Raw genomic sequence first — 24,710 nt, 5'->3', positions numbered from 1 at the left:
AAACAATATGAATAGAAATATTTAGCAGTATCCAGATTTTCTGAGAGTTTGCTACTGTTAATATATTCAGCCCCCTTATTCACTGTTACCAGTGATTGTATACAGAGACCCACAGAAAAAGCAGCATCATCCCTGAGTCACGGAGGACACTTTGCACGAGGAATCCCCTGTGATATTTAGCAACCTGCTCAATGCAGACGTATACAGGGACATCAAGTGGCCCAAGTGTGTGAAACTGTGTGCAGGACAGTAATATAGAAGCAATGCCACTGAAATAAGCTTGAGAAAGCAGACGATTCAGAAGTTCTTACACTTTAATATCCTTATATAGAAGAAATCTATATACAATCAGTGTGCATTTAAACAGTATATAAAGTCAACCAATTTACTGGAATTCATACTGGCTGCATAGCACATTTGACATTATTGCCCATTTCTTTAAAAAAAAAAAAAAAAAAAAAGGGAAAACAAATGGATTAACAATAAAATGTTGGCTGGTTTGGACAATAGAGCTGCTTGTCTGACAAGTTGCCTGGTTTTAAAACAATACGTTAAACTATTTCAGGCTGCATAAAATCTCTCCAAGAATTAAATTTATCCATAGATTAATCACAACATTGACATTTGCTTAAAATTAATAAGAAAAAAAAAAGTAAAATGTGTACTATAAACTGGAGCACTAAGCAACATAAAATGGAATTAGTGTTCCCTTTCCCCCTGTTTATTTTTACATTCTGAACATTTATTCCATAAAAAAACTAAAGAGAAAAAAATAAAATATGTAATGAATGTACATATAATCCATACTTTATGAGAAGGCCTGAGTTGGTGGGGAAAGGAACAGTCAAAGAAAGCCTGAGGAAGGAAGAAATGTCCATTTAATTAATTTACAATAATTTACAGCAGTTTTTGTATAAAAAAATATTACAATTGATCACGGGAAAAAAAAAAAAAACTGGCTATTTTACACTTTTAGGTACAGGTTTTAAATATTCAAGCATATGATGAGAAGCGGCAAGGTGGTTGCAGTGTACAATGTAAACAAATAGCTTTGGAAAGTGAATTAAGTCCTTGAGAGCATTTCCCAGACAATAAAAGCCTCTCCAATTACTTGTCATCATGATCATAGGTCAAAAGGTTGTCATTCATAGTTCAAAGATGCTTTTCTTTTTTTTTTTTTTATACCTTTCTTTAATAAAATTCAGTCAAATTGGGCAGTGCTGAGGTCTCCATAATAGTAAACATCTTTAAGTTCATTAAAAAAAAACAATGCCACATTTGCAGCACAGTGCAGCATATACCTTAAATACAAAAATATTCTCTGATCTGGTGTGATGCTAGACCTTGCATTCAGGAAAGTAGTATTGTCTGCACTGGGCAGATCCAGTCCATTTCTTTCAAGTCATGTAAGGCAATCACTGTGATAATTTTACGGAATATGGCTAATGTCCAGGACTGATGGCCCTGTGTTATGTTTTGCGGCCACTCCATAAATGTTCCGGCGTACTTTTATGATCTGAAGAACATTCAAAAGGTGATCTGCGCCCCAACGGTGATCTCGAATCATAAGGAGACCTCTGGTCCAATGGAGATCTTGGCCCACTACTAGAAGCTCTGTGGTCCATCTGCCAGTCCGAATGGTACCGGTAATCCCTGGAAGATTTGTGATGGCTGTAGTCAGAACTGGATCGGTGATCTGAATGTAAACGGTGGTCAGAATGGGATCGGAGATCTGAAAGTGACCTGTCCTTTAAATTTCCTTCAACGTTTGACCTATGATCTCTGCTTCTGTGGTCATCTAATTTTCGATGTTTGATTTCACTGTGGTACCTAAAAGAGAAGCACACGCATTAACCCTGATGTATAAAGACCTGGTACGTAAAATATTAGTTTTTAAATAGATTCACCACAAAGGAGAAAGTATAGAATACAGGAAATCAGTAAATGGGCTGCTTAGGAATAGAAAACATGGTTATCTTCCTCCAAAAGCAGCACCACACCTCCGCAGAGATTAGGTCTGGTATTTGCAGATCTCACTTCAATGGAGGGGAGCCACAATACCAGATTATGTGTGGTGCAGTATTTAGAGGAAAGTTGCCATGTATTTCCTTTTAATAAAGCCTCCCTTTCCCATAATAAACAATTCTGCATTGATTTATCATCATGTTTTTAGATAAATGTTCAACATATTCAGAAACTTTTTAAAGATTGCCATCACATGGATCGGTGCCTGTTCCCAACGAGGCTCAAATCATCAGTAATGACTTTGGAGTCCAGGGGAAACCCAGCACCCAAGAGAGCCCATCACAAACACAGGGAGAACATAAAAACTCTCTGCAGATATTGCCCTTAGAACATAGGAGCAAATAAACCTACTACATCGCAAGCCTCCTAATAGAAAGAACTTGAAAGAATGGAAAGTCCTAGCGAGCACAACACTAACCGGCAGCACTGGACACTTACCTGTCCTGCTTGTAATGATGATCCCAGTCTCGATGGTCTTTACCATTGCTGAAGTTAGAATATGGTCTTTTTCTGGAATCGCCCTTGTAAGCATCACTGTGATGTCTGTCCTTGTGATAGTGATCGTGATACTGTGACAGGTGTCGATCAGAGGAATAACTATCTCTGCTGCTGTCATCATGGTTTGTGTTTTCTTTTAACCTTTCAACATCTGAAAGGAAAAAGTCTGAAATGTGGTGACTGTACACAAGACCCTTCCGTATCTGTAGAATCATTATCAGCAAAAAAACTTTCAACTAAACTGAAAACGCATCGTATACCAAGGGTTAATGAAAGAAGTGTAATGCTATGCAAAGAAAAGACAGGGGAGTGCTCGAAAATGGGGAGATGCTCCAAAGAATCAGAGGGATACAATACTAGGGTGAAAAATCTCAATACTTACGGAATACAGGGACTAAAGAAAATGGATTTAAAAACAGAGTAAATTACCTGGGTGTCGAATGATTGTGTTCATGCTGCTGCTGACGTTCTGGTCATTGTGCTGTTGGGGGGAAGGGGGAATAGATCAATAAACTGATAAGAACCAGGGTCCCAAAGATCAATTGCTTGTTAAATAAAAAAACAAACAAAACTAGTACTGTAATTGGAGTTGTGAATGATTACCTGAGATTCCTGACGTTTCTTGATGGCATGCTTGTATAGTTTGTGCAGTTTACGGGCATCAAACTCCGTAAACTTGGATACAAAAATCCATAAGTTTCTAAAATGAAATGATAGAGCTATAGTCAATAAAAGTGCAAAATTCTATAAAAGAGAACTAGTTGCCATGACTTAATGCATTACTGTGAAGGAATGCCCTGCTTGTTGCAGCCAAGTATAAGAAAAAACACAAACCAGGTTTTTACTTAGAAACTAGTTACAGCCAAATATTAGTGCATCAAGTAAGTGCAGAAGTGAAAGCTTGTCGTTCTTCTACGACTTTGTGTTGTGGTGGCAGCTATTTTTGCAAATGTTACAAGAAGTGCAGCGATATGGCACATCACTTCTGTATTAGCTGAAAAATGGCTACTGTAAATATAACATCAAAGTTTGACTGTCATAACTTTAAATTGTGGGAGGAATTAGTCTTTAGTTCAAGACCGGGCCTTTTTCCCCACTTCTCGACCAGACAGAATTTTATTCATTATACACTTATAATGGCTCTAAAATTTTTACTTGTTGGATATTCAAATAAATGTGTGTCTCTTTCAGGATACATGGGTTTTAATTTTTAAGTGATTTTATATTCCTTTTTTTCCTTGATATAACAGAAAACTGGAAAGAAAAATAGGAAATGTGCTTATTTTTCACATTTTTTTTCTATGGCAAATGGCCACTAAAAAAAAACAAACAAAAACATTTTAAACTTGTGCTCCCGCTTCCACAGGGCAGGTGGAATTTTTTTTTTTTCCCCCCAATGATTTTTTTCTTACTTTTTTAGTTATTCATTTATTTCACACACTGTGCCCCCATAAGATCCTAAAAAGTCTTTCTTTATAAGGTGTAGGGAATGAGGGTTGGTGGCATTTTAAAATATTATACATTGTATAGTTGATTTATCCTGTAACTGGGGATGGTATATTAGCCCCAGTTATAGAGCAAATTCAGCCACAGCTCCTGCCTGCATAACAGCTGTCAGGGTCTTCTAGGCAGAAGCAGACAGACAGAAGAGGGCCCCTGTGCAGGAACAATATACAGTATAGTCACTTTTCAGTCCAATACCTCATCATAATATACAATTCCACCTGCTTTAGAGGTAGAAGTGGGCCCCCTTACCTCTTGAACCCTTGTGTGGCTGCACAGATTGCACCAATTTTATGTCTGCCCCAGCTCTTAGGACCTAGCAGCTCTTGCTCTGTTTCTTGTTCAGTATTTTGTATACAGCAATCAGGAAGGCAATATGGTATTGAACTATCTCTGCCTTCTTTTTGGGGTGACTGGCTGTGTCTGACAGTCGGCTCCCCCGCTGCAGCTACTTACTCTGCAATGATATTTTGGAATGTCAGTGCAGATTAAAGTGTGGACCACTTGGAAGGTAAAAGTTCATGGGCAGTCCAGAACTGGTTAAGATGGCCATAAACATGTATAATCATCAGGCCCACAATGGAATGAGATTTCAGGACACAGATGCTGGGAGCAGGTGAAACTTCAGGACTGGTAAGCCGCTTAATCCCTACTTTCATGTTAAAAAAATCCTTATAATGTCAAAAATCAGATAACACTGAAAATTATGGTAAAGAAAGCACATTAACTGAAAATAATTTCCACACCTAGCCTTATGTGATAACTTTCACTGCAGCCTAACAAATTAGAGCAATAAGTGCCACATTTTACATTAGTCAGAATTAGAAAATTATAGAAAAAAAATATACATGTATAACATAGTAAAACCATTGTATGTCCTATAAAAAGTTATGGGAGGCAAAAGCTATTCGCTTACTTCCTCCACTGTTTTATTTGTTCTGGGTTTGCATATTCTTTCAAACATTCGGTTATGTGGTCCCCGATCTTAATCAGGCACTGCCGGGTGTGCTCAAGTTGTTCACGCTCAGAGAGTCCCTTCTCTGGTCGATCGAGCTGTTTTAATGCAGCTTTCACTGGTCTCATTCGCTCTTTACACTGAAAAAAAATAGCATTTTTGTTATTATATACATATCAAAAACAAAATACTTGCCCAAGAAGATAATCTCTCAACCGAGAAACAGTAGCTCTCTTGTCAACGTTAGATAATACTGCGACGGTATTAATGCCAGACCCCAAACATGTCTAATGTCCTACTAAATCTGTGGCAACAGGGTGCACATCACAGATAAATACTGCTACTGTAATAAGTCTCACAAATACACAAAAGGCTGGAGCAGTCTACCCAGGGATTGATAAACTAAGGTAGAATTCAGGAGCCTGTTACAGCCCTTCACTTAGTGCACTCTCGTAGACGTCAGAATACAAGCTGGTGCCAGGGGAACATTATATGCTGGCTACATGACCAAGAAACACTTTTCTATGGTATACCAGTTCAAGGCAGGTAGTGCATGCAAACCATTTAAAAAGCGTTCATGAACCAAAAAGGTTTTTCTAATCACGAAAGCTGGGTATTCATTTTCGGTAACCAAAAATTAAAAATTAGTTAGTAATCAATTTAGCTAATCTCTTACTTAAGTAAATCGAAAATAACTTACCACACTAAATGTCTTTTGATCCAGTTCTTCTGCCTCTTCAGAAATCGGAACAGGATCACTGCTTGCAGTTATGTGAACAGGGGTTTCTGCGGCGATATTTTTCTTTGCCTTCTCTTTTTCTGGTTTCACATCATTTACCTATCAAAAGAAAGTTACAAATCATCAATGCTTATCTGTAGCCCATGGAATAAATGAAGAATGAACCATTCACCAAGAGCAGAAAATATGACTGACCTTTTCTTCTTTGATTTCTTTATCTTTTACTAGCTCTTTTGTTTTTGCTTCCTTTTTGTCTTTTTCCTCTTTCTTTTCATCGCGATCTTTCCTTTCTTTCTTTACCTCTTTCTTGTTCTCCTTTATTTCCTTTTTCTCTTCCGGCTCCTTTTTTAAAGGAACTTCTGCCTCTGTCCGTTCCTCATTTTCTTTCTCTACTTTAGCTTTTTTACTGTTTGTTTTCACAGAAGCATCTTCTTCCTGCAAGAAAAACAAAACTGTCACTTTCAAAAGCATATAGAAAACAGCAATAAGTATTCATTTACGCCCTGTACCTACCCTAGTTAGCTGCTACTGCGCGGGGAACGGCCACTGCTACCATAGTCGCAAACAATTCTGGGGACATTTACATACAGCCCCCAACCACACAGTTACCTCTTACAGGAGCACCCCCGTACCACCCAGTGATGACACCAACCCTGCAACCCTTGTGGCCCAAGAATCCCAACCTTAGTGTTGCTGAACAAAGTGATAAGAAGACAGTCATTGCGGGGTACAGTCTTCTGATGCATTGAGCCTTGCCAATTATGCTCTTTCAGATTCACCTTATAGGGGACATCAATATTAGGAGTCACACATACAATTTCTTAGCCAAAGCTAAAAAAGGATCAAGCAGAAAAAGTCTTAGCCTTAAATTACCCATTCCATCAAAGTTCCCCCCTCTCACAAAACGCTTTACAAGTAGTATGTGTGATTCCAGCCTTAAAAGGGTTGTCCACTACCTGCAAAACACTTTTTTTAAATTAAGTAGTCTCCCTTGTAAAATAATACCACATATTTACCTGTCGCGCAGGCACCATTCCAGCTATGTTGGCACTGGGTCTCCCGTTGCATGCATGACATGGTTGTCATGTGAGCACTGCAGACAATTAGCGGCCGCTTTTGCACTCTAACTTCCCTTGGACGAACCTCATACAAGTGAGATAAGTAAGATGGCAGAAGCCCAATAATGGCCACTGATTGATATGCCATATGTGCTCTGCAGCCAATGTCATACGAGCCCCAGGACATCCGCACTCCAACATAGCTGGAACAGCTCTGGTGCGGGAGGTAAATCTGTTTTAATCTTTGGATGGGGACTATATCATTTAAAAAGAGGCTGGCCAGTTAGAAGACAACCCATTTAAAAGACATCAAATTCAGGTTGTTTTTCCCTAGTGATCACTATAAGCAGCCTCTAAAATATTACTATTATTATCGAGTGCTGTTTTAGTAAACTTTTTGGTATAATGCGCCAGTTGTATCCGATGACAATGTTCTGTGTGTGAAACAGTGTGCATTTGCTAAACTTGCCTTCTCTTCATCATCCTCATCTTCCTCTTCTTCCTCCTCCTCTTCCTCTGATTTTTCTGATGTTTGCGGGGAGGATTCACTTTTGACTTCTTCAATTTTCACAGGTTTCACCGTTTTACTCTTCTTTGCTCTGGTTTTTCTTCGTTTTGAGCTTCCCTACAATAAAGTTGAGATGTTTAAAAAAAAAAGCTCAACTGAAAATTAAACCAATACTAAGTTTATTACTGCTAATATCTTCATTGCAGACACAATGTACATACACGAGACAAAAATCCATCAGCAAGGAGTTTGTCTGTTCTCCCCGTGTTTGCGTGGGTTTCTTTCACACCACAGAGACATACTAATAGGGAAATTTGATTGTGAGCCCCAATGGGGACAGTGGTGATAATGTCAGTAAGGTGCTGTGGAATATGATGGGTAAATATAGCTGTGGAATATGATGGGTAAATATAAGATAATTTAAATTGTAAATGTTCTAATAAGTTCTACAGATTCTTTAGAGAATTCATGATTAACAACTCACTCCTGAAAGCCGTTGTGCTTCCTTTTTAGCCAAGTCCTTGCTCAGCAGTTTAATGAGGTAGTCGGCTCTAGTCTGTAATTGCTTAGCTTGGGGCTTCTTATCTGGATCATCAGGCAATATCTAAAACAGAAGACAAACATCATCATAAACTAGAGGTTAAAGTCACTTTTCTTGCAACCAAACCCTTTGCCACTATAGTCAGGAATATAAAACTTGGGCAAATATGCCATTATCAGCTTATCTACATGGGAAAAAAAAACAAAAACACAAAATCCTGCTGGGGAAAATGCAAAAGGTGCACGTCTTTTTATAAATTTGTCACATCTTTGGGGTGTTTATGTGCCACAAAGCAAAATTATTGCTAGTTTTCAACTGTTACACCGAATCTATCAGGAAGTATTTGAGTAACCCCCTGCCACAAAGTCTTGCCCACTTTTAAGAAAAGAGATGAGGCTGGCATAAAAAGTGTCTAAATTGGCAACTTCTATTTGGCACAAAAAGTCTAAATATTTTTATAAACTCCCTCTGGGCGTCTCGAGTCCCCCTTTTCCATGGAGTGGGCATGGTGTACACGTATGAGCACTACCGCTTCATTCAATATGTAGAGCTGGAGAGCAGCTATAACCGTCTGTCTCTAAAAGAAGCGATAACTCACGTATGACTAGTGCTACCTTCATACTCCCTCCTGAGCCCTAAAGTACAGACCCCAGTCACCAACCTAAGTGCTGACAATCTGGCCACTTATTTCCTACAAAAAAAAAAAAAAAAATCATATCCGTCTGGACATTCTTGCAAAATCCCCTCAGAGTCTGGATCCCCTTCCCTTCCGCACCTCAAGTTCACTTTCCATTTTCGAGCCGGTCACAGAAGAAGTGACCAGACTACTCGCTTCTTCTCGCCCTACAACCTGCAACAGTGACCCTATTCCCTTACATCTCCATCAGTCCCTTTCCCCAGCTGTCATTACCCACCTAACTAAAATATTTAACCTCTCTCTTTGGATATCTTTCCCTCTTCATTCAAACATGCCATCATAACCAGTTTACTTAAAAAGCCATCCCTGGACGAGAACTGCACTGCTAACTACAGACCAGTCTCCAATCTTCCCTTCATCTCTAAACTCCAGGAACGCTTGGTCCACTCAAGTCTAATCCGCAATCTCTTGGATAACTTTCTTCTCGACCCTTAACAGTCCGGTTTCCGCTCCTCACACTCTACTGAAACGGTCCTCACTAAAGTCTGTAATGATCTACTAACAGCTAAATCTAATGATCACTACTCCCTGCTGTTTCTCCTGGTTCTATCTGCCTCTTTTGACACTGTGGATCACCAGCTCCTCCTCACTATGCTCCGCTCTATAGGCCTCAAGGACACCGCTCTCCTGGTTCTCCTGCCATCTCTCTGACAGCTCCTTCACGGTATCTTTTGCCGACTCTTCTTCCTCTAATCTTCCCCTTACTATCGGGGTTCCACAAGGATCTGTCCTAGGTCCCCTCCTCTTCTCCTTGTATACTGCCCCTATTGGACAAACCATCAGCAGATTTGGTTTCCAGTATCATCTCTATGCTGATGACTCCCAACTATACACCCCTTCACCTGACATCATCCCCACTCTAATACAAAATACCAATGATTGTCTGTCCGCTGTCTCTAACATCATGTCCTCCCTCCATCTGAAACTGAATCTCTCCAAAACTGAACTCCTTATTTTTCCTCCCTGTACTAACCTGACTTTTCAATTTCCTTGGGTGGAGCCACCATAACTCCCAAGCAGCAAGCTCGCTGTCTTAGAGTCATATTTGACACACAACTTTCCTTTATTCCCCATATTCAATCACTCACTCGCTCATGTCACCTGCACCGTAAAAACATCTCCAGAATCCGACCTTTCTCACCTTAGATACTGCAAAAACTCTTACCGTCACTCTCATTCACTTTCGTCTGGGCTACTTCAACTCTCTTCTAATCGGTCTCCCTCTAAACAAACTCTCTCCTCTCCAATCCATTCGGAATGCTGCAGCCAGGGTCGTATTTCTATCAGGCCGCTTAACCGACGCCTCTACCCTGTGCCAGTCATTGCACTGGTTACCCATTCACCACAGAATACAATACAAACAAAGCTCTCCACAGTTCGGCACCGCCCTATATCTCATAACTCATATCTGTCCATCACTCCTCCCGTGCCCTCCGTTCTGCAAGTGATCTAAGACTATCATCCTCCTTAATCCGAACCTAACACCTCCATCTCCAAGACTTCTCTCGTGCCGCGCCAGTTTTCAGGAATGCACTGCCCCAAACGATCAGACTGATATCTAGCCCCCATATCTTTAAACGCTCTTTAAAAACACATCAGTTTAGACAAGCCCATCACCTCAAATCACCAACCTAACTCTTCCCTGTTCCTTCTAAAATGTTCATCTTAATTTGCCCCTGCGTATTCATCTGTCTCCACAGCCTCCATGCACCAAATATCACACGTAACTGCCCTTAGACAGATACTGGCTGATGACCATGTTCTACCTATTGTGTCCCCCCTTTTCCATATAGATTGTAAGCTTGCGAGCAGGGCCCTCAATCCTCCTGTAACTGTTGAAATGTGATTCATTGTATTGTTTATATTGTCTGTACATGTCCCTACTTAATTGTAAAGTGCTGCAGAATATGTTGGCGCTATATAAATCAAAATTATTATTATATTACTGGGAACCAGGGACCCTGTTCTATTGATTGGTGGGATCCCAGTCATGGAGCTTCCAGTGGATATACATTTAAACAGCTATTGATAAGGTCTGATCTTTATAAACAAATGGTGCTGCACAATTTATTCCATTGATGTGGAACAATTAGAAATTAGCTGAAAGAGTCTGCACCTTTTCTGACAGTCCATAAATATATACGTTCCTCTTACAACTTAAAGGGAAAGTGCCATGATTTTTATATTAATAATTATTGATTATATAATCAATTATTTTTAATACAAAATTAAATTCACTGCTTTAACTGTATTATTTTATTTAAAATCTGGAGGCTGCCATTTGCATTTGCTGGTGGCTAACAGCAGTTACACAACTTATATACGACAAGTCCCCCCTTGGTGATTCACATATGCCGCAGCCGTGGCATTGTCCGACTGTACTCTGATGTGAGAGGCTGCTAGTAAGTGATGGAAGGCTCTCAATGCCAGGAGGATGGGTGCAATTGGTATATGCAGGTATGCGTCTTGTATGTCTATGGAGGCAAGAAATTCTCCCTTTTCCATGGACGCAATGATGGACCGAAGGGACTCCATGCGGAAGTGATGTACCCGTACATATTTGTTGAGCTGTTTTAGGTCCAGAATGGGCCGTACACCGCCTCCTTTCTTGGGGACTATGAATAAATTGGAGTAGAACCCTCGGAAGCGATCGGCCGCGGGGACCGCTACTATGACTCCTGCTTGAAGAAGCGAGAAGACCGCTTGGCGGAAGGCACAAGCCTTGGCTGGCGGTTATGGAGGAACAGAAAGAAAGAGTCTGTTTCGTGGGTTGGAAGTGAACCCTATCTTGTATCCCGAAGACACTAGTTCCCTGACCCACCTGTCTTCTGTAATAGGCAGCCAGACTTGATGAAAGAGCAAAAGTCGGCCGCCTACAGGTGGGATGTCTTCCGGAGTCCGTGAGTCATTATGAGGAGGAAGTCTGAGATTTTCCTCCTTTGAACTTTGACTGGCCTGATTTTGACTGCCAGGTCTTGTCCAACTTTTGCGTCGACAGCGAGTTGTCCCTGCGTAGGGAGCGGTTGCTATTTTGTGCTGGCCGCGAGACGGACCAGCCCGAAGAGTTCCGAAAGGATCGGAATCGAGTTTGGTTACGCTTCTTGTAAGTGCGTTTGGGTTTCAGTTGGGGGAGAGAGGTACTCTTACCCCCGGTGGCGTTGGATATCATCGTGTCCAACTGTTCACCAAAAAGTCGACCACTGAGGTACGGGAGGTGCGTGAGGGACTTCTTTGAGGTTGTGTCTGCTTTCCATTCCCGCAGCCAGAGGATACACCGAATCGTGATGGCGTTTGATGCTATCCCCGCTGCACCCCTTGCAGAATCCAGAGCTGCATGAAGCATGTAATTGCTACAACTGCTATTTGAACCGCTTGGTCCAACAGCTCAGGAGCAGATACTTGGAGGCCAGCTTGTAAATTTTGGGCCCAAGCCAGGATGGCCTTGGAAGCCCAAACTGAAGCGAACGCAGGAGCCAGGGAGGCCCCTGTGGCCTCAAAAATTGAATGAGCCATGCGTTCTACCTGCCGGTCTGCTGTGTCCCTGAGGGTTGAGCTATATGGCAGTGAAAGGAGTGACTGTGCTGCTAGCCTAGAGACTGGGGGATCCACTTCGGGTGGATCTGTCCATTCCTTGGTGGTCTCCTGTGGGAAGGGGTACCGCGCCTCCAGATATTAGCGATTGGTAAACTTCTTCTCAGGCTGTGAGAACTGGTTTTTAAGGATCGACTTAAACTCTGGGTGGTCAAAGAAGACCTTAGGCGGCTTCAGAAGTCCTTCAAAGGAAATCTTGTGTTGTGGTGCCTCCGGGGGCGGATCATAAATGTCCAGCACCCGATGGATGGACGAGATTACGTCCTCAACTAACGCTGTATTGCTAGGGGGATTGGGATCCGAGACCCTTCAGTTTCCTTGTCTGAGTCGGAATCACAGATGCCTTCCGAATCCTGTGTGTCGCTAAGGCGTCTCCTGCTGGGTGAACCAGGCCTTCTCTGGTCGGGGATCGCTGCGGAGAACTGCATTGTCTGTCCCTGGTAGGGGACGGTCTAGATGACCTGGAACTACGGAGTCTCTCCCTAGAAGGGGATGACCGTGTGCTATGGGATAATGCAGATGAACGTGACCTGTGGGTCCGCTTGTGTCCTGACGTAGACGTGGATGTGCCCGGGTCGTCATGTCCTTGAGTCGAGCCTTCCATTTGCTGGGTAGCGTTCATAGCCGAGGCATGACTCTGCAGAGCCTGAAGCAATGTGGAGGTTAGGTTATCTATAGACTGCGTCATAGATTGCGACATCTGAGTGACCCATTCCGGCGTGGCATTAGACACCGAAGCATTGGCAGGGGCTTCTTGGGGCTCTGGCACAGAAGTCTGGATGCAGTCCTGGCAGTGCGGGTACGTGCTGCCACTTGGGAGAGTATTGCTGCAGGCTGTACAGAGTGCATAATAGCAGTCCTGCCTGGTTCTCTTGGACCTTGAGCCCGGCATAGTGCACTGGGGTGGCTATACAGAGGGCCCTACAGGGGTGGCTATGAAGAGGAGCCTGGACTCACAGCCGAGGAAGAACTCCAGCTGTGATCTTATCCCACCAGTGTGCCCCTAGGTCCAGCGCCGAAGATCCACAGTCCTGTGCCCCCCGGAGACTGGCTGGTCTTCCCTTATCCTGCAGCAGATAATGGCCACTGGAGTAAAGTTAAGAAAGAAGGGGGGCGGAGAGCTGAAAAGGGCGGCAGAACTGTGTGAAATCGCGCCCTTTCAGTCTCGATCCGCCCCCTCTATGACACTGTAGTGTCATATTTGTCATCCGGGGGCGGCGGCTAAAAAGCCGCGGCCTAAATTAGATGCCTGATGCCCAAAGGGACTGCAGGCCGGCGGAAGTCCGGGAGGGGGCCAGATCTGAACCGGAACCCCCCCCCCCCCCCCCCGGATTTAAAGGCAGGATAGCGGTGGGGTATAAGCGGAAGGGGGGCCCTGTGAAGAGTCCCCCTAAGGCACCGTAGAGCTGGTGCTGCCGCAGAAACAGGGCGCAGGGAGGCCTGTGCCTCTGTTGTGTTCTGCCTGCGCTCCCCCCGATCCAGACAAGAGCCCGCAGCAGGGCTGGGGTCCCTGGATTCAGCCATAGTATGCTGGCTGCTGGGAGCTGCTGCCTGTTCAGGCCCTACCTGAGGCGTTTCAACCTAATACCCCCAGGGGAGAATTAGGGAGGTGCTGTTGTCACCATCAGGGGGCTATATCCTCGCCTCGACCTCAACCCAGAAACCAAAAGGAATTGGGGAAGGAGGTGGGTCTCGACTTCTAACCAGCACCCGAGGGGCTGGGGAAGGAGCGACATGGGGAATAGCCATCTCAACTTCAACCGTGCACCCCATAATAAGGGGCCGATTAAGGAGCCATGCTGGGAGTCTCGCAGTAGACCCACTTTTCTTCATCTGTAATCCCGTCGGTGAAAAACGGAGTGAAAGTTTTAGGTGTGCCTCCTATGCGACACTAAGCAAAAACTGGAGAAGGCTGATGCCGTCCAGGGGTGTATACTGCAGAGGAGGAGCCACGATTAATCTTTTTCAGATTATGCATAGTGTCGCCTCCTAGTGGACAGCAGCATAACACCCATGGTCCTGTGTCCCCAAATGATGCGACAGAGTAAACATGTTTTTTTTTTTCATGGCACCTTCCCTTTAAGTAATTTTAATTTATTTTCCTGCACTTTACACATTCACTTCATGAAAACAGCAAAAATGATGGGGAGAAAACAAGTCTTAGTCTTCAATTATAGGAAACCAAGCATCTAAAAACCCACCAATGTTTTATGACGTGAAGTCATAAAAACACTTTGGTGGGACTCCACTAAAAAACATCAATAACGTACACTGCAACATAGGAGATTTATGAAACCTAAGTGCCAAATAAAAGTCGATCAGCAAACAAAACAGAAAAAGCATTAAATCAAGAACAAGCCCACAAGTATTAGAATCAGGGCATAAGAGACTGCAAAGGAAAAGCCAATATGAAGAGCCCTCAGCAGTCAAAAATCATAAAAGGCTCAAAAGGCAAAAAAAAAACACTAAAAACATTGACTAGAAATTAATTATATCCACAATGGGTCCTGGCAAGAAAATTCTTTAACCATATTAATCTAAGATAACAGAGAATGGGACTATGGGTGCCAGGCGAGACCACTGGCTTTCCCACAACGGAGAATCACACAACTCGCTCTCCAGTTGCAGGTCCACAAATAAGGTCTCTGATGAAGCGCTACATAACTGAATAATGCAGTGTGTCCCCTAAGATAAGTGTCTTTTTTGGAGGACCTTGTATACTTCAATAACAGCCATATTTCATTTGATACCATATGTGGATTGGCAATATTTGGAATATATCCTTCTTGTGAGAGGAGTATCCTCACAGAATGTTTAGCTAATAAATAGGGATCAGATGACGGTGGCCAGGCATGCCTTATGGTTCACCACTTCCAGCCACAAATAAAGAGGGGTGTACAATTTACCTGTGGCTGCCATTGCTTCCTTCTAGTTAATATGTAAAGGGAATTGGAGAGGATATAGTTCCTTCCTGTATTCGCCCAGAGACCAATGTGCACTGTACAGAGCAATCCATTTTACCTTTTGTGTTAAGTTGAGGTCAGGATCCATTTTTATCATTTCCCAGCTGCCATGCCCATATTCATAGATTCCAATTAAAAGATTTGAGTCGTCTTCTTTTTTCCAGTCAATGTCAAAGTGTGCTGCTTTTGTGTGGCATGGAATAACATATCTAACAATCAGGAAGAGAAACAAAGCATAAACTACATAGAAAATATAAAGACCAAGCAAAGAAAAATAAAAAGGTTTCTGCAGATGGAAATGAATTTAAAAATCTGATAATGTTATGTGAGAAATAGCCTAGTCATACTTTAATACTGAGGAGATACGAGACCCTGAGGTCTGTACTCGAACACATCTCTGATGGGCAGATTCAGCTCCTCTTTGACTAAACTCCAGGTACGCGGTTTGAAATTAAGTGTTCACCTCTGCAGACACCTGTGTATTTTATGATCACCCCTAGTTTGATAGCTATAGAATTAAGCCATGCCATAAACGCACTGAGATAAATGGCACACACCTTTTCCTATCGTCGGGTTCTGGCGGAATAGATTTATGCAATGGAAGCAGCTCTTCTTCATGAGAACTGACCAGCTTTGCATTAACTTGGACTCCTGAGATACGGAACGTTGGTCCTTTCATTTTTCCTCTCCTTCCACCTTGGATGAAAAACAATTTGATAAACCACATTAAACATGCAATATTACAAGCATTTCAATAATTTAACCCCTTACCGACATCACTGTACATGTACGGTGCTAGTTAGTAGCGAGCGTAAGCAGCGGGCTAACGGGGTGAGCCCTCCCCATACTCGGCAGGTGATCACTGTGTGTTTACAACCAGGACCATCCTCTAACAACCGTGAGTAAGTGGCGTGGAGTGCAGCATTATTAACCTGTTAAATGCAGCTGTCCAACTGACAGCAGATTTAAAAGCACTCATGGGGGTACGTCATTCTATGCGCCCATCGGGGAACCCATGACATGATTGCGGGGTGCCAATGGATTGTTAAGACAGCTGGGGGTCTGATGAACACCTCTTTGCTTGTCAATACGGAGCTGCCTTGAAACACAGCCTTTGGCTAGGCTTCAAAGGAGACTGATTTTTACTATAATGCAGCAATAGTTTGGTATTGATGTACATAGTACAATTGATTAGACAATTGCAAGGTTCAAGTGCAGTTAGGGAACTAATAAATATAATGAAAAGTTAAAGAAAAAAAAGTCTTAAAAAAATCATCTGAACCCCCCCCCCCCCCCCACAAAAAAAAAAATCAAACAAAGAAAAGTTCAAATAATAAAGATAATAAGAATACACTTATGCGGTATTGCCACATTCAGAAAAATAAAATGTTTTCTTGTCACCATATTCAGAAACCTGTAACACTTTCATTTTTTGGCCGATGGAGTTGTGTGACGGCTTATTTTATGCAGGGCGAGAAGTTGTTTTTATTGATACCATTTTGTAAAAGATATGACATGATTGCTTTTTTAAAGTTCCGATTCTTTCTTTCACGACTAAAATAATAAAAAAAAACTGAACATATTTGGCATAGCCATAATCCTACTGAGGTGGAGAATCGTATTACCAAGTCATTTTAATCCACACAATGTACGTCATTAAAACAATTCCCAAAAAAGGTGGTCAGAATTGCGTTTTTTTTTTTTTTTTTACAATTTCACCGAACTTGGAATTTTATTTATCCCCATTTTCCATTACACCATGTGGTAAAATGGATGGTGTCATTCAAAAGTACAGCTTTTCCCACAAAAACCAAGCTGTCAAACGTCTAAGTGGACATAAAAATTATAGCTCTTAGAAGGGGAGGAAAAAACGGACAAAAAAAAATAAAAAATAAAATGGCTACACCGGGAAATGGTTAAAAATCAACCTTATATTATAAAAGTTATACAAAAAGAAGAAAATAAAAACATGATTGGCGATAGAGAGAAATCTATATCTCTATTTATACATTATATAAGGTTCACCAACTATTAAGTCAAGGATACCAAGGAGTATTTTTACCTAAATAATCTTTATTAAATATCTTAATTAAAATTAAAAACATTTATACATAACCATACAATGCAACTATGAAACACGAGGATTTTGACGTACAGAGACGAATAATTAATTGTTGGCCAAATCTCATATAAATGAATCAGTTAGAATGAATAATAGTATCTAGTTTTATTTATATTGTGCTGGAAGTACATGTATGCACAGACAGAATATACTGTCCAAAATCCTATCACTGATTTGACTCATGTAGTAAATCTATGTCTGTGTTGACCGAGTTTCACCATCAGATGGAAATAAAGTGCTATGTGCATATAATATATGTATACACACATCTGTATGACTTATATATATATGTGTGTTAATATAGACACTTGTGCAAATGTGAATATAGACACTTGTGCCAACGCAGTTTATTTAAAAAAAATTATATATATAGTTTTTTTTTTTGCTTTTTTTAAATAAACTGCATTGGAACAAGTGTCTATATTCACATTTGCAAAAAATTAATCAGAGGAACATAGCAAAATCCTTTTCTTAAAACCCGTTTTTAAGTAGACCGTCATCTCATCACATACCTGTCCTTTCACTGCCAGAACTATCCTTAAGAGCCTTGATACATCCATTGTGCACCAATTCTCCAAGTCTACGCAGATCAATTTCAGATTTCTCCACTAACTCTGCATCTCGAGCTATAGCATCTAACCTAGAAAAGATTTTCATACAAAATGTGAAACAATCTTAAAATATTGTTAAGTAAATGGTAGCAATTGATAAACATTTATAGCACATTTCAATAAATAAAATTTTAGCATTACATGAAAAACATCAAGCAAAAAATATAACTAGACACCATTCTGACCTGCATTGTATAAGCCAGGTTTATTGTCATTGTATGGCCAGTTTAATGTCAATGCCCAGCAAAGGCCCCATAAACTCAATCAATGGGAAAAAGAAATTACCTTTCCAAAGGTCCACCAAATTTTTTGTAACTTTTAATAAATCTAGAATGAAAACAAAAACAAAAAACAGATTAGAAAATGCTTGTAAGACCTGAGCGCTGCAAAATTGTAAAGCTGGTAAGATCTTATTTATAATTTGTACATTAAGGAAACGTACAAGTAAGAACAATACTCGCTGCATTTGTAAGTTGACTCTAAACATGATAAATATTGTTTCAAACATTTTTACAACCATCAGAGCCTATTGAAATGGTAAGTCTACTACCAGCTTTACTATCCACATGCTGCATAGATCGCCTCTTACCTCCGTATTTCAGCGTCACTAAAACCTTTAATGATTTCCCTTGGTATGGTCCTTGGTCGACCGCGTTTCTTGGGTCGTTTTCTATCAGAGCCTGAATCGCTGTCATCAGAAGCCGAATACCTTCTATTCCGACTGCGCCTGCCTTCGCTTCCATTAAAGCTTGCCTAAAATTCAGAAATATTTCTTCTGAAACAGAACCCAATAGCCCACAAAAACAAATCGGTAGCTCTAGCTCTGCAGAGAAAAATGCATGTCACAGCTTTATTGAAGAATATGAAAAATAGTTTGCAAAATAGAAGTGCAGACTTTTTTAAATACCAGACTAAAGTTGTGTCTGAACAACTTTTTTGTCAAAGAATTGCTACTGGATCCATTCTAACAGATCACTACTGGATATGTGAACATAGTATAAGTGTCTGAGCACGACACTTACACACACCGCAAATATGGCAGACCCTGGGCATAGGAAACTGTGTTCGGTGACCGACCACATCTACACTGTGGCTGCCTCCGGCTGTGAACTGGGCATGCTCCCTAGGCTGTCCAGGTCACAGCTGTGGGGGGGGGAGCCAGGTGCCATTATTTTGTAGCACACAGCTGAGCAGTGAGCTACAATTTCCCCATCACTGCTCAGTGTTCAGCACGAGCGGTGATAGGAGCTAGGATGTGATGAGCGGAGGTGCCGGGGTGCCGTGAGCATCAGGGCAATGATCAGCAGCCTGACATTATACTACTGTTAGGCTACCGCACTGTTCTCAATGCTGGAAAAGTCGCTGCAGCCCTGCGCTGAGCAGAGAGCACTGCGCATGGAAAACTTCCTTCAGCGGTGAGAACAGCGCGGTAGCTTAGGATTAGTAATGCAATGTCAGGCTGCAGATCTGCACTCACCGCAGCGTTCAGTGCACAGTAGTGTAATCATCAGGCTACTGTGCTCTAAACACTGACCGAGCTCTGCTATATATGTATTGCGCCTCGTGTGTGATACAGCCTGCAGTGCCACGTGTCTAATCCCATTATGTGTGATACAGCCCGCAGAGACGCATATCTAATCACAGCTTGTGATACACTTCCAGTATTTAATCCCAGCACGTGATGCAAAGATACGCATCTATTCCTGTCCTGTGTGATACACTCCGTTGAGGCCAGCATCTAATACCATCCTGTGATATACTCTATCTAATTTCAGCGCATGACAGTCCGTGTATTTAATCCCATCTTGTGTGATACAGGGTTCAGAGAAGCGTTTCTAAAGAATCACGTGTAATACACTACACTGAGCCCTGTATTGAGACCCAGTGTGTGATACAGTCCACATCTCTAATCCCAGAGCATGATGTAGTCCGAGCTATAGCGAGCAGCACCAACTAACAGAATTGGTGCTGCCAGTCAGCCTCTAAGACACGGTCCTTGTCTCAGTATCACTTTGCAGTCACCAACAAAACATTTCGGGTCCTGTGATCTTAAACTTCTTTCTCTGTTATCATTTTGCCAACGCCCAGAAGGGGAGGAGTGACAGACATATGTGAGCAGACCACACCCACCTTTACTGCAGTAGTAATGCGAGCTAGCACTACACTTGTTTTTTATGTCAAATTTCAGCAGCAGCTCCCCTTAATATTTAAAAGTGGAAAATATCAAAACGCAACATTTTTCATATTTTATACAAATTTAAAAAAATATATATATATTTTTTTTAAACTAAAATATTAATACTTTACATTTTTTCAACTGTTGAAAACAATGTTAGGGGATGGCACATTCCCTTTATAACCCTTTCATGACATGACATGTCGAGTCCCAGACTTTGATGCGGGCTCCGGCACTGAGTCCGCATCTTTCCCCACACATGACAGCTGATTTAATCAGCTTTCATGTGCCTTTAACAGCCACAGGTGGATCCGAGCTTCACCTGCGGTTATTAACCAGTTAAATCCCGCTGTCAATCTCAGACAGTGGAATTTAACACGCCAGCAAGAGTGTCACAAATGCCGCCCATCAGTGCCCATCACATGAGCGGGGGTCACTGATGGGTTGTCATGAGAGCTGGGGGTATGCAGACGACCCCTGTGCCTGTTATAGTAAATCTCCTGTGAATAGGAGATCATGATTTCTGCTATACATAGCAGTGCTGAAGCACAGCTATGTATAGCAAAGGTGATCGGATGATTGCAGCGTCAAATTCTTTTAAATAAAGTAAAAAAAAAGTTTTTAAAAGTATGAGATTAAAAAAAAAAAAAAAAATCAAATCACCTCCCTTTTGACCCATTGAAAATATCAAAATATAAAGTAAATTATTCTAATCGGTAAACTGCATAATGAGAAAAATATCTAGACGCCAGAATTACTTTTTTTTGGGCCGCTGCAACATTGCAATAGAATGCATTAACAGGCGATCAAAACACCGTATCTATCCCAAAATGGTATCAATAAAAACGTCAGCCCTCACACGGCCCTGGACCTCGAAAAACAAACTCTACGGGTCTCGGAAAATAACGACAAACACAAGAACTTTTTTCATACAAATTTGAGATTTTTTTTTTCCCACCAATTAAATAAAAAATAAACTACAAATGTTTTGGTATCTGTATAATCGTACTGACCTGGGGAAGCATATTGCCAGGTCAGTTTTACAATATAGTGAAGATGGTAAATAAAAAATCCAAAAAACAATTGGGGAATTGCACTTTTTTTTGCAATTTCACCGCACTTGTTTTCCAGTACACTATAAGGTAAAATCAATGGTGTCATTTAGAAGTACAACTTGTCCCGTAAAAAACAAGCCCTCATTTGGCTATATTAATGGAGAAATTAAAAAAAAAAAAAAAAGTTATGGCTCTTGGAAGAAGGGGAGGGAAAAACGACAACTAAAAATAGCAATGGCGTGAAAGGGTTACGTAAATAAAATGCCTCAATGGTGTCCTTAATTCTTTAAATCAGATTTTCACCTGCTTTGCACAGTTTCGCATCCTGGGAAGCAAATAGATTTCTTGAAGCTCCTTTTGTCGTTCTTCTTCCTCCATTCTTCTTCTCTGGTCTGAGGGTATAATGTCTTCCCAGGATTTTGTATTTCGATCAGGCTCCACAATATCATCCTCTTCCATTGTTGAAAAATTGGCAACCTTAAAACAAGTAAATAAGCTTGTTACATGGAAAAGAAAACATATCCACAAAAATGGAGAGATTTTCTAACAAGCAAGAAGAACCGGTATTATGCCAAGTCATCCCTAACGTCCGCTAACCTTAGAGGTAGCATTATGGCTAGCGAGGTAAACTATATTTACAGAAAGTACCTTAAACTGTGAAAGTAATTCATCGCCTACAGTAAACGGTCCACCTTCATTTTCACGGGTCTCTGCTCTCTTCAATATCTCATCAATATCCATTTCCTTGAGTTAACGATAGATGATTGTTAATGGGTAAAGCTGACTAAGATACACAACATAGGAGAATAAGCGTTATTAGTATACACATACCTGAGGCTCTTCCTCTTCTCCTTCTGGTTCCTTGAAAAGCTCTTCAGCACCAAATTTTAAAATAGCAGCAAGCTCTTCTTTGTTAAACGGTGTGGAGCTTAAATGTGGAAAATAAAGAATTATTTAGTTAATGCGAATACTTGTAGGGGGGAAAAAAAAAAAAAAAAAAAAGAAGAAAATGAATCCAATACAATAGATTTCACTACACGCAGACATACCTAGATGGTGTTGATCCAGTGTGTAACACAGTCTTGCCAGTGGTGTCCATTCTTTGAATTACCAGGTGATCCAGCACCATCTTCTTCTTTGCCCTTTCAATAATTTCCTCCTCCACAGAGCTTTTTGTGACCAAGCGATATATGTTCACCTAAACACAGTGGATCTGGTAAGTGTGTGTGTGGACTTTGCTCCACATTGTAAACAAAACTTCCCACCAAAAGATTCCATTAATCCCTTGGTGACTACTGCATTACGTGTGGCGGACATGCATCATCACTGCCTGGAGCAGGCGTCTGGTGCTGAGCAGACTCCATACAGCGCGGGTTTAGGCTGTACTACATGGCTGGCAGGCGGGTTTAACTGCTGCCATCGGAGCAGCAACTCTCCACCGTAACACCAGCATTTAAAGGGGTATTCCCATCTCCAAGATCCTATCCCAATATGTAGTAGGTGTAATAATAATAATATTAGCAAATGCACCCAATAAGAAATGTAGTATAGTATTTTTGATTCGCTATGCCAGGTACCTCATGTGCAGGCAATACAGGACCTTAGGTGTCTACGGTTACGACCGCTAGCAGCTAGAAAACTGTCACTTTATCAGTGGACGTAACCATGGATACCCAAGGTCCTGCAATGCCTGCACATGAGGAAAGAGACATCGTGAACCAGAAATACTATATTACATTTCTAATTGTAGGTATTTGCTAATATTACTATTATTACACCTACAACATATTGGGATAGGATCTTGGAGATGGGAATACTCCTTTAAAGAAACTGGTCTGGAACTCGAGACCCATGTCTGCCTCCTAGTGACGCTAAACTGAATAACTTGGTTGTCAGTAGGCAGGTGTAACCTGCAGGGGAGGAGCAGACTCCTCCTTGTATAGAGCGAGGCTGCACCTATTGGATGAGGCATAGCCTTGCTCAATAGTAGTGGAAGGAGAAAGGCCACACTCACTAGATGGGCTCTGCCCTGGAGTAAGTATAGTACATACCGATCCTGGCTCAGAAACCGTGCGCTGGGGGGATTCACAAGTCTGCAGTCACACACAGTGACAACAGACGAATCATTTTAGACCAGACACCCCCTTTAATGGAGGTGTAAGAAAATATTGCATAAGAAGCGTAAAAAAAAAATGTTAAGAAGTCAACATATTCTATAATTCCTATATTATGTTATGTTAAGTGTTTAAAAATGGAGGACTGAATTCTGCGCTCTGTCTCTCCATAACACTTCTGGTCAATAACTAGGTGGTAAGACTTGTAGAATGGCTCAAATAGACAGTTTCCTTTAGGGCTGAAAATAAGATTATCGATGTGCTGTCGGTTACATTTATCAATTGTTACACGCAACATGTGATACATGCTTTACATTCGATACAGTGTAACATCAAACAAATTGCCTGCACAATATGATTAAAAAAATTAATTGTGGAGTGTATTTTTCATATATAGAAGAAAAATGCCCAAACACTAATGTTTTTATTTTTATGGTATAGAGACAAGTGTTAATAAGAGAGGCTTATTGGGTTTTGAAGCTGAACACCAGATGAATGCATGAACTTTAAACATGATTTATCTTTTAGTTATTAAGACTAATGTAACACGTGCAACATAGGACTTATTATAGTTAGATGATTCACATTTGATTGGTTTTGATTTTCAATAATTTCCATGATTCTTTAACATGGACTTTGACTAATGGTGTTAATGAGTCAGATTTTTCTATCTTTTCACACTCCTTTTTGTAATGGAAATGCAATGAAAGAATTTTAATTTTCAAGAAATGTGGATTGTGCTGCTTTCTTCATTACATGATGTGTGTATGTAAGAAAAACGATTTTGCTGGCTAGGTACATCTATTTAGGGGCACTCTGCCTGTAAACTAAGTATTGCAAGCAGAATTCCAAAAAGAAAAACACATTACCTGTTTCTTTTGTCCTATTCGATGAGCTCTTGCTTGGGCCTGAAGGTCATTTTGTGGATTCCAGTCAGAATCAAAAATGACTACTGTATCAGCTGAAGCAAGGTTTATTCCAAGACCACCGGCACGGGTAGAGAGCAGAAAGCAAAAGTCCTGTGCAAAGAAAAATAAAGTATTTTTGTAATTTTCTTTTATTCTTGCAATCAGAATGGAAGTGAAACAATGCTGCATGAGAAATTAGGGTGGGGGGGAGAAGAGACTTACCCTATATACTTGATTATAAGAAGAGTTTTTCAGCACATTTTTTGTGCTGAAAAAGCCCCCTCGGCTTATACTCAGGTATATACTCTAGTATCTAGAAATTCTGGTGGTGGATAGTGGGGAGGGGGAGGGGGGAGTAGGGGCACACACAGTAGCCGCTTCTGCAGCTACCACGTGTGCCCGCTGCTAAAGGGACATGAATATTCCCTCTTCTCCACTCCCATGGGCGTGGAGAAGAATGAATAATCATTCTCTTTAATAGCAGGCACAGAGAAGCGCTGAGCCGCGGCTCCAGCTGACAGTGCCCGCTACTAAAGAGAATGCATATTCACTCTTCTCCACGCACATAGCCCCGGTGTGGAACAGAGTGAATATGCTGGCAGCAGCTGACATCAGCGTCTGAGAGCGCATGGCAGTGACATCATGC

At 41.3% G+C, this 24,710-nt stretch overlaps 1 protein-coding gene across 2 annotated transcripts in view; it reads right to left on the bottom strand.

Moving 5' to 3' along the window:
- Positions 1 to 448: 448 nt before the first annotated feature.
- CHD1 (chromodomain helicase DNA binding protein 1) overlaps positions 449 to 24,710 on the bottom strand; it is a 75,325-nt gene continuing 51,063 nt past the window's right edge. For both annotated transcript variants that reach the window (XM_073678021.1, XM_073678029.1), the window contains 19 exons: positions 24,026 to 24,175; positions 22,092 to 22,240; positions 21,874 to 21,970; positions 21,691 to 21,786; positions 21,346 to 21,519; positions 18,401 to 18,564; positions 18,097 to 18,138; positions 17,713 to 17,840; positions 15,636 to 15,774; positions 15,137 to 15,287; positions 7,771 to 7,890; positions 7,244 to 7,403; positions 5,916 to 6,151; positions 5,682 to 5,819; positions 4,943 to 5,121; positions 3,127 to 3,223; positions 2,953 to 3,004; positions 2,464 to 2,674; positions 449 to 1,830 (listed from right to left, as the gene is read on the bottom strand). In XM_073678021.1, coding sequence (XP_073534122.1) covers positions 1,470 to 1,830; positions 2,464 to 2,674; positions 2,953 to 3,004; positions 3,127 to 3,223; positions 4,943 to 5,121; positions 5,682 to 5,819; positions 5,916 to 6,151; positions 7,244 to 7,403; positions 7,771 to 7,890; positions 15,137 to 15,287; positions 15,636 to 15,774; positions 17,713 to 17,840; positions 18,097 to 18,138; positions 18,401 to 18,564; positions 21,346 to 21,519; positions 21,691 to 21,786; positions 21,874 to 21,970; positions 22,092 to 22,240; positions 24,026 to 24,175 — 2,844 coding nt within the window. In that variant the 3' untranslated portion in view covers positions 449 to 1,469. The remainder of the gene's footprint in view (positions 1,831 to 2,463; positions 2,675 to 2,952; positions 3,005 to 3,126; positions 3,224 to 4,942; positions 5,122 to 5,681; positions 5,820 to 5,915; positions 6,152 to 7,243; positions 7,404 to 7,770; positions 7,891 to 15,136; positions 15,288 to 15,635; positions 15,775 to 17,712; positions 17,841 to 18,096; positions 18,139 to 18,400; positions 18,565 to 21,345; positions 21,520 to 21,690; positions 21,787 to 21,873; positions 21,971 to 22,091; positions 22,241 to 24,025; positions 24,176 to 24,710) is intronic.

This window comes from Phyllobates terribilis, unplaced genomic scaffold (assembly GCF_046119375.1).
Source record: "Phyllobates terribilis strain yellow unplaced genomic scaffold, ASM4611937v1 Scaffold_1__5_contigs__length_1240528914, whole genome shotgun sequence".
In the NCBI taxonomy this organism is placed as follows: Eukaryota; Metazoa; Chordata; class Amphibia; order Anura; family Dendrobatidae; genus Phyllobates; species Phyllobates terribilis.
Note: the sequence above shows the minus strand (reverse complement) of the source record. Positions and strands in the feature narration are given on the sequence as shown.